This window comes from Delphinapterus leucas, chromosome 18 (genome assembly GCF_059928025.1).
Source record: "Delphinapterus leucas isolate spDelLeu-1000000601 "Yukka" chromosome 18, BTC_Dleu_Yukka2, whole genome shotgun sequence".
Classification (NCBI taxonomy): domain Eukaryota; kingdom Metazoa; phylum Chordata; class Mammalia; order Artiodactyla; family Monodontidae; genus Delphinapterus; species Delphinapterus leucas.
In genome coordinates this window covers 54,517,631-54,537,126 of record NC_143146.1, presented here as the reverse complement: position 1 = coordinate 54,537,126, position 19,496 = coordinate 54,517,631, and the positions used below count along the sequence as shown (strand labels likewise).

The 19,496-nt window shown below is 36.6% G+C and overlaps 1 protein-coding gene across 3 annotated transcripts in view; it reads left to right on the top strand.

Annotated features, from left to right (window-relative positions):
• The window catches only part of VWA8 (von Willebrand factor A domain containing 8), a 364,128-nt gene that overhangs the window by 204,525 nt on the left and 140,107 nt on the right, over nt 1-19,496 (top strand). For all 3 annotated transcript variants that reach the window (XR_016388682.1, XM_022574923.2, XM_022574922.2), the window contains exons 24-26: nt 175-294; nt 3,008-3,213; nt 4,508-4,659. Coding sequence is in view for 2 of the 3 variants with exons in the window: in XM_022574923.2 (XP_022430631.1) it covers nt 175-294; nt 3,008-3,213; nt 4,508-4,659 (478 nt within the window). In the remaining variant the exon portion in view is untranslated. The remainder of the gene's footprint in view (nt 1-174; nt 295-3,007; nt 3,214-4,507; nt 4,660-19,496) is intronic.

Genomic DNA, 19,496 nt, shown 5'->3' with positions numbered 1-19,496 from the left:
AAACTTTCTCAAAAATGTTTTTGTTTTCTGCAGCCAAATTGTTACAACCAGATTTCTTAGAGTTGTTTTACCATTGAACAGTATGACTACTTATGTGATTTTAAAGGCTGTAACTTGATACTCTTAAGAATTATTAAATATCTATAAAGAATAAATAGAAATTATGTTTTTCAGATTCTGCATTAGTCAATGGAAGAGAAAATGTTGTTGTGATCCATCCTGACTTTAGGATGATTGTTCTGGCCAACAGGCCTGGATTTCCTTTCCTAGGCAATGATTTCTTCGGCACCTTAGGTAAAAACAATATTGATAATAATAATAAAAACAATAGCAATAACAGTAAAAATATTGTCTTAGTAACAGTACTGGAATGGCTATCACTGAATGCTATCATTGCTGTCATCATCACAGCTACCTTGTGAGAGTATGTGTTATCCCCATTTTAGAGAAGGAGAGCATCATATTCAGAGAGATTCTTTTTTTAGGGTCACTCAGATAAGTATTAGAATGGCTTCATATCTATGTGTTTTCTTACACAACTAAACTATACTTTGTTATTTAGGGCCTCTTAGAGTAAAACACAAAATAAGGAACGGTTTTTAGTGTTTCCTTTTCATCATATCCCCCTATGAAAAGGTTGAGGCCAGCTCTGGGGAGACTGGTTCTCATTGATTGGAGAGGCCCTGGGATAAACTGAAGCATCAGGAGCCTTTAAGAATAGCTTCGTTTCTCTGTGGCAAGTAGGTAGTTCTGGATACTGGGCATTCCATACTCAATGTGAAGCGAGCTCAGTCTCCTAGTAGGATTTTTCTTTGATTTTTTTTTTTTTAAACATCTTTGTTGGAGTATAATTGCTTTACAATGGTGTGTTAGTGTCTGCTGTATAACAAAGTGAATCAGCTATACATATATCCCCATATCTCCTCCCTCTTGCGTCTCCCTCCCACCCTCCCTATCCCACCCCTCTAGTTGGACACAAAGCCCCGAGCTGATCTCCCTGTGCTATGCGGCTGCTTCCCACTAGCTATCTGTTTTACCTTTGGTAGTGTATGTATGTCCATGGCACTTTTTGATCTAGCAATTCCACATAAGGAATTTAACTAGGGATATTCCCCGTGCAATGATCAAAGTACAAGGATAGGCAATATAGCATTGTTTATAGCAGCATAAAAAAGGAAAAAGAAGAAAACAAGCCACATGTCTATCCAAATGGGACTGAATGAAGAAATTCTGTTATATCCACACAGCAGATTACTGTGCAGCTGTTACAAACAAATGGGATAACTTTGCTCATGCTGATACCAAACAAAATCCTGGAAATATTAAGTGAAACAGTAAGAGCGGCGTGTGTAGTAGTCGACCATTTGAATTAATAGAGACTAAAAGGCAAGGGGGATATGTTACATGAATATGCTCGACACGCGTAGAACTTCTCCAGAGGCACACTCGTCTCTTACATCCTCTTACCTCGCTGACCTTGCTTCCTGCTCTGCTCTGTGCTGCTCCCCTCAACACTCACCCTCTTCCAGCCACTCTCCTCTCCTGCCTCTTGAACACGCCAGCTGTGCTCGCCTAGGGTCTTTGCGTTAGCTTTACCTGCCATGCTGTTGCCTCAATTATCTGCATTTGCCCAATTGTCACCTTCCCAGTGAGGCCTACCTGACTGACTTCCCCCGCCATCACCATTTCTGATGTCCTATAGTGTGCTTTTCCTTTTTTCCTTGAAACATGCAGTTTCTAACATTTGTAATTATTGTTTATTGTCTCCCCATGCCAGAATATAGACTGTATGAGGACAGGGGTTTTTGTGTTTTTGATCTCTGAGTTATATAAAGTACGTAGAGTATTACTTGGCACATAGAAGGCATTTAATACTTATTTGATGAATGAATGAATAAGGGTTCAAATATAGTTTTATATTAGTGTTACATTTGATTTTCAGCAAAAAAGACAAAAGCTGTTCTGCACATTTGTATTTGAATGGGTTTAGCTTATGAGATAGAAGCGTGAAGTTGTCATGGTTGCATTTTATTCAGTTGCTTTCATGAATATATGATAACAATAAAATAATGATTTGAGTGGTTTCTAAGTCAAAGTAAGTTCTAAATATCCTTTCTTTCTAAAATGAACATACCGAATAATGCAAATCTATTTACTTTAACTTCCTTTGGCCCCTTGTCCTTTGGAGTATGAATCACAATTATGTGAACATTTATATGAGAAATTCATTTCTCCAGAGCATAGATTATATTTTCTAGTATGTTCTCAGTTTTCTAAATTATGGATGAAATATTTTGTGTTTCTACATTCCTTTTTCTTGATTTTAATTTAGACATTGTCTCTGCAGGTTTACTTTTCCAAAACCTACTTCTAAAGTATATTCTAGCAATCTGCACAAGATATAAATTGTTTAGAGAGTGATGGTACTAATTCCCCCTTTTTTAGTATACATGAAGAGGCATGCATATATGTATATAATTTCTGAAGATATTCATCATGTGTTAAAGTTAAAAATGCAGTCTCAGAACCATATGAGGAGTATTTTCCAATTAATGGAAAAAGAATAAATTATCAAAACTATATATGTTTGTAGGTATGCATTTTAAAAAATACTAATATGAATGGAAAAATGAAGACACTGAACTATTAACACTGGGTGCCTATGGGGGAAGGAGTGAGATTAGCAGAGACACGAGAGGACTTCTTTTTTGCTCTTTGTATTTGAATATCTCCCAGTGAAATTGTATTCAAGTATTATACAATTTTTAACAAAAATAAATCTATGTAGAATAAACCACACATCAGTCAGTGTCATTTTCTTTTGCTTTAGTTATTTGCCTTTTTCTCTATACCTATCTTTGGACAGGCTTTCTGTGCAGTTTTACACACTTAAAAATATAAGTGCTTTGGTGAGTAACCCATGGCTCTTTTAACGACCATTCTATATTTCCTATGGTATTATAATGGATTAGTTGCACGCTGAATGTGAATCTTTTTTCTCTCGTAGGTGATATTTTTAGCTGCCATGCAGTTGATAATCCCAAACCCCACTCGGAGCTCAAGATGCTCAGGCAGTATGGCCCCAATGTGCCCGAGCCCATCCTTCAGAAGCTCGTGGCTGCCTTTGGAGAGCTGAGGAGTTTAGCTGACCAGGGCATTATTAACTATCCTTATTCTACCAGAGAAGTTGTCAACATAGTCAAGCATTTACAGGTATAGCACATGCCTACGCTAAAAGTTTAAAAGAAGCCGTCAGTCTTGTTTTTTTAGACTGCCTAATTTATACAAAGTCTTTCCATTTCTCTATAATTCTGATTCAAGTGATATAATATGAAATGTCTATAATCTAAATGAATATTTTCTGCTTAACCTTTGAATTGACTTTGGCAAGGTTCTGTGCCACGGCCATTACCAAGGAGCTAGGAAATTTGGTGGAGGTTTTTTGCGGGGGGCACGTGGGAAGACAGAGAGTGAGACAGCAGGGAAACTTTACTACTGTTTGACTTTATACAACAAGCATATGGTATCTGAGTGAAAAATATTTTCATTTTGAAAAAAAAGACTTGGAGATAAAAAACAGACTGGGAACTAACAGTATTGATTACATACCTGTAAATACCGTGAGAAAATTTTGTAAGATGGAGTAAGTGGGCAGGAGAATGGAATTCCTTATAGCCATTTGTTATGCATAGCCCACCTCGGTAAAGAAGACAAAAAGCCCATGTAGATTCTACTTTTATAGCAAATAATGGTTTCCAAGCTAAGTCACAATCTAATGACTCTTAGATTACTAACCTCTGCTCCATCCCCATCCTCCAAGGAAAACCTAGAAAGGAGAATAGAAAGCTTTGTTCTGCCTGTAAAACAATGATAAGTCCAGCTCAGATCCCAGCACCTAAAGAAAATCAAGACAGAGGCAATAAAGGACCTAGACGACCCCACCAGTGTGAAGTTAGCTGTTAGTAGTACTTGTTTTCTTCCCTCTGCTCTTCCCTATTTCTCTATTATCTGTACTTTTTACATTCTTCTTCCCTTCTTTTCTTGTTTATCTTTTTTTCATTTAGTCATAGACTTGTGACTTCTCTAAATACTTCTGTATAGGTATTCAACACTCTGCTTTATTTAAAGAGCATTTTTAAGTTTGGTCAATCCAGTACTCATTTTAAAAGCAGGAGATTTCAGAAAGTGGTGGAAGTCACCAAACACCAGGATCTGAGTACCGATTTAACCTTTGAGACAAAGAACTGTTCCCCCTCAAATTCTGATATTTATTTAAAAAGAAAAATATTAAGTCATCAGAGCAAACCTTCAAAGAGAAAAATATTCCTCCTGTCTATAAAATATTCCTCCTATCAGTATTTATTAGTTATCTGACAAGGCTAGTAAAGAAAGGTCTGGTAAAGTCCATTTGATCCTTATTGTTCTGTCAGTTTGGGAAATCTTTATAATACCGTGTATTTTATCACATGGTAATAAGGGAATTTTTTTTTTTTTTTTTTGAATACAGAAATTTCCCGCTGAAGGTCTCTCCAGTGTGGTTAGGAATGTGTTTGACTTTGACTCCTACAACAACGACATGCGGGAGATTTTGCTTAACACTTTACACAAATACGGGATACCTATTGGAGCAAAACCAACCAGTGTGCAGCTGGCAAAGGAGTAAGGCAAACTCACTACTGATAAAGTACTCTTGAGTGTTACTGTTCTGGCTCTCAAATGCTGATTATTCCGAATCTGCTGTCATACACTACTAAACTGAGTTGGTGTGGAAATTACTTTCCATGAGTAAGCGCTTCAGATATATGTTGCTATTTGCTGGCTGGATTTCAGTTAAATAGCATTATTTATAGGTCTGTAAATTGAGAACTTCAGTTATTTCGAATGTCCCATGAGTAGATGTAATGTAATCAAATAAAGGGAAATATTTGTTTCTTTACAGCCTCTGTCCTTTTGTTGAATTCCTATGACTCTCATTTTTTCCTAATCTAGTGCAAACTCATTGTACAAACATGAAAGCTACATGAAGAGATAATATGTATTTAGTTAAGATGTTCTTATTTCTGTCACCATATATTTTTCTGTTATGATAGTTTTCTAAATTTATAATCATATTAACTTGAAATTTTGGGGTTACTTATTTCAGCCTGACAGATGAAAGAGGCAGGGAAAACAAGTGAGTTTTGTTTCGTGTGGGCTAGTTGCCTTTTATTTTGTAATAACAGGCTATGTGCTTAACAAAGAATCTTGCAAATATGATGTTGTTGACCAGAAAGATAATTGACAGTATTTATTAGTAGGGTAATTAAGTCAGTGCAAATTCACTAGAAAACAGTTTTAAATATGCATAACTTATTGATAATGCATCTAATGCTGTTTTTGTCTATAAGAAAGTCAATTATCATAAATTCCCAACGGACAAAAATTACCTTTAAATTATTATATAACCGTCATCTCATATAGGAGGAACTTTACCTTTCTTAGGAAAAATTTGTTAAATATAAATTAATGATTAATCCAGCTATATATGTATATGTGTGTATACATATACACACACACATACATATATACTCTAAGTGTTTACATCATCATTATTTATTCCTTTAAATTATTATAAAACTTGTTAGAATATATGCCAATAAAAATAGTTAAAGCTTTAACAATTTCTTCAAGGATTTCTTAAAGAGAAACAAATATTTCCCTTTAGTGGTAAAAGAGCAAGATGGAGTTATGTTAGAAATTATCAGTGAATTGGTTTATATTATTAATAAGTTAGTAAATTTTCTTTTTGAGAAGAGTGATTTGGTGTCAGTTGCTAATATATACACTTTTCTGTAAAATACTGTTTTGCTGATTGATTACCAGTATTTATGGGCATCTTGAAACTAGTTTGGTAATTTAATGGGTATGGCTTATCTTCTATCTTAGAGAGTTCCAGAAATGTCTTTGATATGCAAACTTCTATTAGTACTCATGTTTTTTACTTTTTATAAATTATATCTTTAGTTTCAATTGGAAATAAGATGATTTTTATTACCATTAACACATTTATATAGAGTTCTAACTTCATGGAAACCAGGCTTGTGATTTTAAAATAATTTTTTTTGTACTCTTGTACAACTTGAAATAAAAATTCAAATACATATTAGTTGGTAAGATCAATCAAAAGAAAATTGTTGGCAATTTAAGTTTTAAGGAAGACAGATAAAATGATTTAACTTATTCATTACTGTCTCCAGTTCTAAACTGAAAAATTCTTGCCATGGCTTGTTCATTGTTGCCATGGCAAGTTAATTACAGCTCTAGTACTTACTTATGAGTGGAAGCAAAAGTACATTGAGCCTGGAAACAAGATGGTCATGCCTAAGACCAGGATGGAAAGAACTAGTTGTCCACCCACTGTGTATAGCTAAAAATAGACTTGTAGCCCATGTGGGGGATGTGTGAGTTTTCCTTCAGGGTGGAGATAGTAGTAGACTACGATTTGCACATTCAAAGCATTTTTTCCTCACCTGTAAATTGCAATGACTTGAGCAGCTCAAAAGTAGTGATGTTTTATTACCCTTTAGTGAAATCCACAGGTTCCATATGTTTTATTTCTATCGAATTATCAGCCTTGTACTTTGAGAGGGTAGCATGGTAAAGTGAACAAAGCAATGTCCTGGGAATTCAGCAGTTAGCCACATGTTCAACCTGTATGTCTGGGTCAGACATGAAGAAACAGATTTTACCCTGTTTGTAAAATTGAGAGCATTTTATTCTAGATAGCATAACCATATACCTTTTCACCTAATTAATACATTTTTTAGAATGAAAGGGCACTATTAATAATAACTCTGTAAAAAGAGACGTACAATAAGACTGTCCTAGTGAGGCCAGAATATATTTTCATCTTTATAAGGTTAATAAGGTTCATTGCTATTCTGACATACTTTGCATTTTAATATAATCTTAATTTTCTCTCATCTGCAAAAACAAAAACAAATTAAAAAGAAGTGGTACCAACACTTTCTGTTTCCCCCCTAGAGTAGCACAGTTAATAGTAATCACAGAGACCTCTGAAGATTTAAAGTTGTCCTCATGCAGTCTTATGATTTGCTTTGACTTTTCCATACCTTTTGCTAAACGTTTTACTTCACTAGACCTTTTGCTAGATCAGTTCTTTGAGGGTGCTCCTGCCCATCTCTGGAGATCCTATGTTACTGAAGAAGATCCACATTGGATTTCTGTCCCCAAGGAAGAAGGACCAAATGTTTTCGTTACTATTAATATCCTGTTGCCCTGAATGAAAAATTGTTGCTGTTAATTTTCTTGTTCTCTAATCCAATCTTTATTCGATAGGAGCAAAATTACATTGAATCCCGAATAAGATGGTCACATTCACACACAAGAGAGGGATGGAGAAGTAATTGACCATCCACTGCATATAAGTAAAAAGAGATGTAAGACAGATGTTGTAGAAGAGGGAAGTTTTCATGTGTCTTCTACAGCACCTTCCTCCTCAGCTGAAATCAGAATATACTTTGGCTGTTTGGTGACGTCCCGTTAGTACTCTTTAGTGAAATTCCTAAGAGAGATCCTGTCACTTTCCCTTTTATTCTCCTAAATAGTGCAGTGATGCTAGCTATCCCATAGGTCTCTGTACATTTTTTTTAAAGGCCTATTGTGATATTATGAGAGGAATAGGATTTATCTTATTTACTAAACCTTTGCTAAACCTGGTACTTGTAGGCTGCATCATACTGGGCTGTTATCTTACCTTGCTTGATTGAGCCATAATGCAGCTCTTCTTCCTGATCTGTTGAATAAATAGATTCTATGATCCCATCTTAGTATTGGGATCAGAATTGGCTCCCTAGACACCCACATTGCATTTGCCCTTTTCCACTAGTTACTTCTTGAGGCTTTTCTATTGTTTCCTTTTAAGTTTCTAATACACAGGAAAGGATATGCCAGAGAGATGGCAAACATAATGAAAATAAGGAGGCACACTGGGAGAAATTTAGGCAGAAATAGGAGGATTTGGCTTAAACTCTGAGCTCTTAAAAAAATAATCTGAGCTTCTGAGTTTCAGATGTCATTATTGGGGAAAAAGATACACACACACATACACATACATACATATATATGTATAATTAAGTGCAAACATCCAACCAAAGGCATATAGATTATCTGCTATAGTAGATACAGATCTACATTTCAAAGCAACGTTTGCTTGTTTTACCCTCAAATGAGCTTTTATTTTTTTTAAGTTTCTTTTATTTGGGAATAAACATACTGCTGGCACATTAGCACTTCCAAATTTAAAAGTGTGTTTCAGAGCAATTTATGAACTCTAACATGCTAGGGAAACATTTGTTTTAAAGGAAGGAAAAGTCCTTTTTTTTTTTTGGTACATCCATTTTTAAGAGACTTACACAATATTTTATCTTAATATATGTAATATTATTATTGCATTTTATAGATAAGGAATTTGAGGAACAGAGAGGTTACATCACTTGCCTAAGGTTAGAAAGCTGATCAGGGGCAGAGCTATAATATACGTAATTTTAATTCCAATTCTAAGGACAAATATAAGCAGATCCATATGCAGATTGTAGGCAGTTTCTAAATCAGAGTTATTCTTTGGTTACTGAAAATTACAAATAGTTTTGGTTTAAAAGGACCTTAGGATTTTAGATAATCAACTTGGAAATGATCATTGACCAAGATGTCATACGTGTAATATACATATTCTTATCCTTCAGAGTTGTGACAGATTCACATTTGGGGGGTTTAGCCATATTTCACAATGACAAGTAAGTCGAAAAGCAGGTTAATATAGACTTTTGGCATAACAAAAATCATTCTAAAGACTCTTCATCCCCAATTAAGCTTCCCTTTTTTTTTTTTTTTTAAATAATGGAGGTTCGTGAAGTAAAACACAAGGTAATTCATTTAGAAAAATAAAAACTCTAGAAAACTTTATTTGGCTACTATATATAAGAAGCATACTAGCCATCATTCCTTCCTGATTTGGAACACAAGAGGAATTTATTGAACCTTCTCAAACGTTGTAGTCATATTTACATAAATCAAACCTACAGAGAAATTATCTCTACCCTCTGAATTTTAGCTTCATGTATTTTTCTCTCCCTGTCTTCCCTAGGAGACACACATAATCTATAAAATATTTAAATGATCATCCTTCTTGATCCACATTCTTTGTCCTCAACCCTATTGATTTTTTTTAATGCTGCTTAGTTGATTCTTTTATTTTTTTAATAAATGTATTTATTTGTTTATTTTTGGCTGCGTTGGGTCTTTGTTGCTGCGCGCAGGCTTTCTCTAGTTGCAGTGAGTGGGGGCTGCTCTTCACTGCAGTGCACAGGCTTGTCATTGCGGTGGCTTCTCTTGTTGCGGAGCGCGGGCTGTAGGTGCGCGGGCTTCAGTAGTTGTGGCACGTGGGCTCAGTAGTTGTGGCTCACGGGCTCTAGAGTGCAGGCAGTAGTTGTGGTGCAAGGGCTTAGTTGCTCCGCAGCATATGGGATCTTCCCAGACCAGGGCTCAAACCCATGTCCCCTACATTGGCAGGCGGATTCTTAACCACTGCGCTGCCAGGGAAGCCCTGCTTAGTTTATTCTTAAGCCAGTTTCTTTTTTTTTTTTTCCCAAAGCATTTATTGCCTGTTTGTCACTGGCAGAGTATCTACAGTCTACCAAACATTTATTTGTGTAAGACAAGTAGAATAAAAAATTTGAGGAAATTTAAAGGCTTTTATATGTAGGATTTCTCTATGATGCATATTTACTAAATGAAGAGTGATATCCCATTTATTTTTTAAATAAATTAGCAAAAAGAAAATTAAAACACTAATAATTCCACCATCCAGAGACAACCATTGTTTAATCCTTCTAGATCTTTTCCTAGGATTCTATGTGTTATTTCAACTGAGAAATATTTCTTTCTAGTTTTTCTTTTCTGAGTTTTTCTTCTTAATAGGAGAGACATGTCCCTGAAAGGAGATCCTTTTATAAACACTTCATTCTGACTCTTCTTTGTTGAAAAGAAATATATCTTTAATGGTTTAGATTCGAGTATGTATGACATTCCTCCCATTACCCCACTTTTTTCTCCTTCCCTCTTGTTAGTTGAGTTTTTAGACTTAAGATATTTATTCTAACGTAATGAACAGATCATAAAGCATCTAAGGTGCTTTATGCCAGGCATTTCTCTGGCATTTCAACACAAAGTAAGGAATAAACACATTAATATCAACACTTTGTGTCTTTATGCATATGTTTCAATGTCATTATCCTTTACAGACTCATAGAAATGCTGTTGCTAGACAAACTGTACATCTAAAAATGACTGTTATATGTGACTGCTCTTTTAAAGTGTCCCATAGCTGGTGAAGAAGCCCTATGGAGTCTTGTAATTACTCCTCCAATGTCCTCTTGATGTCTGTATTCTCTCTGTGCTTTCAAATGCTTTATTAAAATTTTATTAACTTCATTTTTCAAGCAAAATAAGGTAACTTTATGTGGTCTAAGATCATATTAGCCAATATTTTTATTAAATTTCTCTAATAGGTTCGCATTTTAAATAATTTTAAAACACAGTGGTAGCTGTTAATAGTAGTTGCCTTTGGGAGAGGCTCTGGAAAGGGGAAAGGGGGCCTCACTTTCTATTCTAACATGTGTATTATTTTCTATATTTTATTTTTTAAATGTCCATAGACTATCTGGGCCCTGGAATTTTTCATTCTGTTTTCTTATTTAGATAAAATTAAAATGTTAAAGTAAAGGTCTGTTCTGAAATTGCTATTTCGTGGGACCTTTGCCTCCAGGACAGCAAAGCTTACACCGCTCTGCAATGCCTACTCTAAGGGTGTAACATTGGCACCCTTACCAATGACAAATGAGAAATCAAGTTAACCGGACATTGCTATGGCAGTTCAACACAATATAAGTAAGTTTTATGCATTGGTAGACATCAACATAAACGTATCAAGGGAGAGAAGACAACACATTTTTAAGGCAGCAAAAATTAAAATATTGATATTTATCAAATGCTTACTAAGGGCTCTAAGCACTTCACAAATACTAACTCAATCTGTACAACAATTCTGTTTTTTCTATTGGGCAAGTAATTCCTTCCTATTTTATTATCTAGTAGGTGTAAGAGTGTGTGTGTGTATGTGTTACAGATGAAGAAACTGAGGCTCAAGAGACTCTAAGTAACTTAACAAATTATACAACTAATAAATGGCAGGATGGGAGATTCAAACACAGATCTGTCTGTTCCAGAGCCTTTTGTTCACTCACCATGCAGTCTCCACATTCTTGCATGAGAAAGCAATGTAATCAACACTGGACTGCAAGATTTTAAACATAATGTTTCTAAAGAAACTTCAGAGTTGTTTTCCAAATTTCATTTCCTACCCTTTTGGGACATGTATCATGCAAAATATACATTTAACTTTTATGTGGTGACTAGGCCCATCGTTTTAATCACAGTGTCCTTTAAATTAATGCCATTTGTCATGGATTACAGAAGTAAATAAAAACATCTTTTTTACATGATGCAAGCAAATTTGCTTATATCTTTTCTCCTACAATAAGGATTTGATTTTTGAAAAGTCGAAATAGGTGACATTCACAAATTCTTCAAAATGAGTAGAACGATTCTTTTCTTTTTTCAGTTTATTCTATATAGAATCCTTTACTTAGAACTACCATCCTCAAAATCACACTCATTATATAGTTAGCTTTGGCAGAATAATTATAAATCACTGTGCATTTTCTGTGCATCTGTGAGTTGCTTCTAAGTCATTACAAATTAGAGTTGGCCTCCATCGCGGGGCCAATAGCTCCTGTGTTCAAAGGTGGAATGGACTCCCCAGGGGAAAGGTAGGGTATACCTTCTTGTAGTCCGGGTTCAAAGAGATCAGGATGAATCTTGTTGGGGAGGTACTCAAGTGATTCAAACTTAGAATACCGGATTAAATAGCTTTTAATGTCCTTCAAACTCATAGACTCTATGGTTCACTGCCCCTAGATGAATTGGATACCTGAACAAGTTGTCACTCTTCTCCCTTATATCAGCAACCATTCATTACTTTATCAGCCAGTCTCACGGCATATTTTAACAGAACTCCCAATGAAGGTAGCTAAGGTCATGCTTTCCTGTTGTAAGAGGTGTTGATATTTCATTGCAGTGTGTGGTACATGATCACGTTTAGTATTGATCTTTCTGTTCAGAGGAGTGCCAGGTATGCACATTTGCAGACAGAATAGCTTCATCTATATTGAATGTGTCTTAAAAGGGTATCTGTCTAGAATCAGTTTTCTACATTAAGACTTGTCCTGTGTAATTGGAACATCAACCGCAGCTGCTTCTTCTCTGACCAAGACCGACTTCGGGGTCTTCCAAGTACCAGAAGCATCAAAAACATCCCCAACCAGGGCCTCCCTTAGGAGTAATTTCATAAGATTTATCTTTCAATATAAGAATGATTATCAGTTTACTATTTATCCCATTAAATTAAAAGACGCACTTCTTAAAGTTTTGTGCTTCTCCTTCCATTTTCCAAACTATTATATGGTATAATTTTCTTTTTGAAGTCTAGTTTTTACAGATGAGTTCATTATATTGATCATGAAGTTCTAAGGTATGCAGTTCCACTCTGCATCATGATTTACTTGCACTTCATAAAAGAGCTCTCAGTTTTCAAAAACAGTAAGATTTACATAATGACACTATTATAAGCAGAAGGGTGGTATTGGGCTTTACAGTTTCATAGTCCTTGCCCTTTATTCTCTTGGTATATTATGAAGTAGCTTCACAGCCATTTTATTTGCTTTCAGCTCCTTTATGGGGGTGCAGAGAAAAATTTAAAAATATAACCAATCTACATAGAAATTGTCAAGATCTATGAATCTTCTTCCATACTCATCTTCAACAGTCTCACAGAATTATCCTTGATCCTTTAGGCGTCTGTAAGTGATATCTGTCACCTGGCTGAGTAGAAATCCCCAATCCCGACCGATAGGTAACTCTTCCAAATACACTTGCAAAGTAGATTGCATTGTTTGTTGAGAGTCATGTAGTCAGGATGCAGTGAGGAAGATCTGCCATGGTGGGTTGCAACTTGCCATCAAGATGAGAAACAAGTAGGTGAAGATGTTGTCAGTTGTAATGTAACCAAATATTCGTTCATTTAACAAACACTATTGTACATTTATGTGGTAAACACTAAGTAGGGAGTCAGAAATATGAAGGTGAAGAAGGCTCAGTACCTGCCTTCAAGGAGGTCATTATAATTGGGGAAGCACTGAAGTAGAGTGACTTGTGTTCTGTGAGAGCCACACAAGAGCGAGTGAAGAGGTGGGGTTGCTGCCTTCTGCCCTGGGGGAGATTCAGGGACAGTAACCAAGCTGAATCTTTATGGGATGACTAGGTGTTCTCCAGGCAAATAAAGGAGAAGAAAGCGCTTCAAGCAGAGACAGTTTTAAGAGGTCATGGTGCCTTTTGGAAAATGCAAGTATTTTGGTGACTAAAACTAAAGATTAAATGAGGGCATGCTATGTGGTGAGACTAAAAGGGAGAGAAGAGTCGGGGGAACCCTAGAAGAATTTGAAGCCAGAAAGTAGCATGGTCTGATTCATAATTTAGGAAGACCCCTTTAAGTTTTCTAAAGATAAGAAACTGAAAGGCAGTGAAACTGAAGGCAGGAAGACCTACCTGCTGGGAAGCAACTGCAGTAATCCCGGTGATGAACAGTGAGAGCTTCCATTGTGGCAGTGGGAATGAAAAAGAGGGACACTGGTGAGAGAGGTTTCCGTAGCAGAATCGATGGATTCTGAGTGCCAGAGATACAAGTGAGTAAGATGTAAGCCTTACCTTCAATGAATTAACAATCTTGGGAAAACATGTAAACTCCCAACCTTATTACGCAATTTTATGTTCAAAGTACTACATTCGCAGTAGGGTTTCTCATCCTATGAGTCCTTTTTGTGGGAAATAACAGGACTCAAACAACTTTTTTTTTTTTTTTTTTTTTACTTGGGCCTCTCACTGTTGTGGACTCTCCCGTTGCGGAGCACAGGCTCCGGACGTGCAGGCTCAGTGGCCATGGCTCACGGGCCCAGCCGCTCCGTGGCATGTGGGATCTTCCCGGACCGGGGCACGAACCCGTGTCCCCTGCATCGGGAGGCGGACTCTCAACCACTGCGCCACCAGGGAAGCCCCAAACAACTTTTGTTTGTTTGTTTGTTTTCTGGGAAAATTTCCAACTGGGAAAGTTTCAGTCCCAGTCATTATTGATGTGAATAATTAGAAACGGAAAGAATTTAAGATTGGAAAATACTAAGATGTAGTTGGTAAAGCAGATGGCAGAAAAAGAGAAGTTTTTGCAGTGAAATTTGAAGAGAGATGAGGGAAAGGAAACCCAAGCCCCGGAACTGTAGTTTCACATCTTCTATGAAGAAGAAGAAAGCCAGAGATATGTGGAGCAAGGTGACAACATCTGCTTTAGCACGGAGTGACCCTGGGCAGCAGCACGGACCCTGCACAGTGTCACGCTGGGTACTGGGGAGCAATTTGAGAAGTGTTAGCCAAGAATAACAAGCCTCCCTAAATCTTTTTCCATCCTATATCCAAATGAATCTTTATTTCTGTGACCACAGCAGGACCTTGGTGGCAGAGGTGCACAAGTCTAAGTTATAAAGTGAAAACCATAATGTCTAAATGCAGAGCCAGCCAGTGAAAGGGAAAGCACATGTACATACTCGTGTACATATCATTCACAGCAAAGCAAAATTTATTTACCAGCAACATGTGCGACTGTAGGGAAGGGAAATTCAGAAGTTTCTAGCAAACAAGGGAGGGTAATTGGGGATAGTAGTACCCATTATTACTAATTTAAAGTGTTTAGAGTGGCATTTCTGTTTTCTCTATGTAGTGTGTTGACTTTTTATTTTAGTAAGTATAAATATTTACAAGGGATTTCATAGATTCACTTCTGACCATGCTCTCTAAAACTGCTATTCTCTATCAGGTCTTAAATTTGAAAATGGCAAATTCTACAGAACTCTATCTTAAGAGTTTCTAAGAGTTCCATATGTACAAATTTCCATGGAAACCCAGAAGAGCAAGAGATTCATTCTGCCCAGAAAGAAATATGGGAGGGATGCAAGGAGAAGTAACATTTGAATTGGGCCTTAAAAATGAGAAGGATTTCATCAAAGAGGCAATAGCAGAAAGGAATTCTGGGCTGAAGTACTAACCTCATGGAAGCATGAAAATGCATAGCATGTTCAGGAACAGCAAGTAGCAATTTGAGGTAACTAAGGCATACATTAGCTGGAGAGTGAGAGGAAGGGGTAAGAACCAAAGGTGGAAATATTTGTCAGTGTTATTCTATTAAAGGTTCCAGTAAACTCAGTTAATTATTACCAGAGGTTAGATTTAAAACATTAGGAATGAGTGAGGCCTGCTAAAATTGGAGTTGTTCTTTTTCTTCTCAAAGATGGTAGTAATTGGTGAATTTTTGAGTGTCAGTGGAACTACCCAGAAGGGTTCCATTATTCCCATGAAAATTAGTAGTTCTTGTGGTAAGGAAATGTTTTAGGAATTGTTGATAATAGGTATATCAACAGCTTTTGCAGAATGCCCCTAGAAAGATCCAAATCTTTTTCATGTGTTTCTTTCATACTCCAGAAATAGTATTGGCAAATGTTCAGAGAAGGCAGAAGTTTGCCAGAACATACTCTTTAAAACCCCAGCTCACCTCTATGCAACAATCTTAGACAAATCTCTTGTATGTCATTCAGACTCTATAACTCAACTTTGGTGTCCATGTGCACCGTGTTATGAAATGTATGCATGCTTAAAAAAAAAAAACTTTTTCCTTTCTGTAACTTGGCTAAGTGCTATAATTTGACCTGAGTCATAATTTTGAAAGTCACCTTTTTTTTTAGTTAAAAGTTTTTCTTCCAGATCTTTATTAATTCTTCCACAAGGAATTAAGAAACATCACAACATATGAATTGAAATACTTCATTGTTTTAAAAAACATAAATTCATGGATGACATGATAAAAAGTAGTACTATTTATAAGTCTTAAGTTCATCCTCTTCCCCTTTAAAATCAAATCCAGACATCATTCCAGCTAGGACTTTAACAAACTTAAACAATACAAGTGACAAGATCTTAAAACTATGGAAAATGACATTGTTGTTTCAATCAAGTCAGGTATAACAACTTAAGTCTGGTTGGAGTTGAATGACAGATTTCAGTAATGGAATATAGGGCCTTTTGCTAACTGGTTAGTAGTTAGAATTACCCCCAAATTACTGTTGAATATGTTTCGAATTCCAAAGCTTATTCATACACTCAGTTATAATTCCCCTTCCCCCTAACTACTAACTTATTGAAGGGGAGAGAGTTAATAACCGTCAAATTTTTCCACAACTTATTGGGAGGACTTAGTAGTGGAAAATAAATGAGGGGCTTTGGTTTACCTCAGTTGGCCAGCCTGGAGCCCACAGGAAGTCTAGAAACAACTCCCTGTGTTACCAAGGATCTGACAGAGTCAGTTTGATTGTGCAACAGCAGAACACCCTGCGTGTGTGACTTTCAGTTGCAATTGTTAACGCTAATAGCATCTTGTTATGTGGTTCTGGAATAGATTCTATATGGGGCACCTGAAGGTCTTTCCCATACTCTGCCAACCAAACTGCTAGTACTGTTTTTAAATGGAACCAGGCAACCTGTAATTTCCATGACTGTTACTTAGAATGAGTTGGCAAGTTCAAAGCAGCTTTCATGAATATCCCTGGGGGTTGTCAGTAAAAATTGGAAGTCGAGCAAAGTTACTTTTTCCCAAATGGATAAAGGTTTTCGGTTTTGTTTTGTTTTTAGCATCTGTATGATACTTTGTGGGATTATTAAAGGATATATTAGACGTGTTTTTTAGGCTAGATTTCAACCTATCAACCGAGCATCATTTTTATTAAGCAATTCTCCACTTCTGATTAGATTTCCAGATGTGTAACTGTTTCTCTTGTCTTCAAAGAGCCAATTTAGGATGTATGTAGAGCTCCTTTTTTAAAAAAAAAACACAGCAATTTTGTCTATCAGGCACCTATTCTATTGATAGGTATGGATAATTTCATTCTGTTTATTTATTTTAACTCCAGAGCACTAAGGTAATGTAAGATCTACCACTGTTACTTCGCTCCACTCACTTTAGTGATCATCAGAGACCTCCCCCAGCTGTAAGAAACCAGAACCTTACAGATTATCCCTTTCATCTCACAAAGGAAGAAATTAACACTCAGAGAAATTGTCTAACTTTTCCCTTCACAAGTTTGCTAGTTAATAAAAGAACTAGCACTAGAACCTACTAAGTCTTCTACACTAGAGGGAAATTAGGTGTGTCTCCTTCCTTTGTTTTCTCCTCTGTATTTAGAGACTTAATTCTCCTTTGGTGAACTGCTGAAAGCAATGAAGAATCCTGTTCATCCCCTAAACAAGGACAGGGAGATTCTAGTCTATGAGATGTTTTCAAGATCTGCCCTTTTGACACGGAAATGTGTTTTTATAACATTTAAGAGAGAACACAGTAATAGTAAATCCTCTGACTCACTGCCTCTTCCACCTCATTACCGGTAGAAACATGGCAATAAGTGGATGACCAATCAGGATAATTGTCCACGTACTTAAAATGTATTTTAAATGACAGATACAAAAACACATACGTACTTCCGAATGATTTATGACTTAGAAAAATTTCAATGTAAATTTCTTTCAAAGTTCTTTCCTTCTGTGTTAAACATTAACATTTCAAAGGACAAAAATCATATTCCACCAGAAAGCATGGTTTCATATTCTTTTTTTGTACAATTTAGCAAACCGTTTTAAAATTTAATTTTGTTTATTTTTTATACAGCAGGTTCTTATTAGTTATCCATTTTATATATATTAGTGTATACCTGTCAATCCCAATCTCCTAATTCATCACACCACCACCACCACCCCCCGCCACTTTCCCCCCTTGGTGTCCATATGATTGTTGCCTACATCTGTGTCTCAATTTCTGCCCTGCAAACCGGTTCATCTGTACCATTTTTCTAGGTTCCACATATATGCGTTAATATGCGATAGTTCTTTTTCTCTTTCTGACTTACTTCACCCTGTATGACAGTCTCTAGATTCATCCACATCTCTACAAACGACCCAATTTCATTCCTTTTTATGGCTGATTAATATTCCATTGTATATATGTACCACATCTTCTTTATCCATTGGTCTGTCACTGGGCATTTAGGTTGCTTCCATGACCTGGCAATTGTACATACTGCTGCAATGAACATTGGGGTGCATGTGTCTTTTTTTTTTTTTATTTTTTAAATAGATCTTTATTGGAGTATGATTGCTTCACAATACTGTGTTAGCTTCTGTTGCACAACAAAGCCAATCAGCCATATGCACACACATGGCCCCACAACCCCTCCCCCTTGAGCCTCCCTCCCACCCTCCCTATCCCACCCCTCTAGGTCATTGCAAAGCACCGAGCCGATCTCCCTGTGCCATGCGGCTGCTTCCCACCAGCCAACTATTTTACATTGGTAGTGTATATATGTCGATGCTACTCTAACTTCGCCCCGGCTTCGCCCTCCCACCCCATGTCCTCAAGTCCATTTCTATGTCTACCTCTTTATTCCTGCCCTGCAACTAGGTTCATCTGTACCTTTTTTGTTTTTAGATTCCTCCCTCCCCATATCCTCAAGTCCGTTCTCCAGTAGGTCTGCGTCTTTATTCCTGTCTTACCCCTAGGTTCTTCATGACATTTTTTTTTCTTAAATTCCATATATATGTGTTAGCATACGGTATTTGTCCTTTTCTTTCTGACTTACTTCACTCTGTATGACAGACTCTAGGTCTATCCATCTCATTACAAATAGCTCAATTTCGCTTCTTTTTAAGGCTGAGTAATATTCCATTGTATATATGTGCCACATCTTCTTTATCCATTCATCCGATGATGGGCACTTAGGTTGTTTCCATCTCTGGGCTATTGTAAATAGAGCTGCAATGAACATTTTGGTACCTGACTCTTGAATTATAGTTTTCTCTGGGTATATGCCCAGTAGCGGGATTGCTGGGTCATATGGTAATTCTATTTTTAGTTTTTTAAGGAACCTCCATACTGTTCTCCATAGTGGCTGTATCAATTTACATTCCCACCAACAGTGCAAGAGGGTTCCCTTTTCTCCACACCCTCTCCAGCATTTGTTTGTAGATTTTCTGATGATGCCCACCCTAACTGGTGTGAGGTGATCCCTCATTGTAGTTTGGATTTGCATTTCTCTAATAATTAGTGATGTTGAGCAGCGTTTCATGTGCTTCTTGGCCATCTGTATGTCTGCTTTGGAGAAATATCTATTTAGGTCTTCTCCCCGTTTTTTGATTGGCTTGTTTGCTTTTTTAATATTGAGCTGCATGAGCTGTTT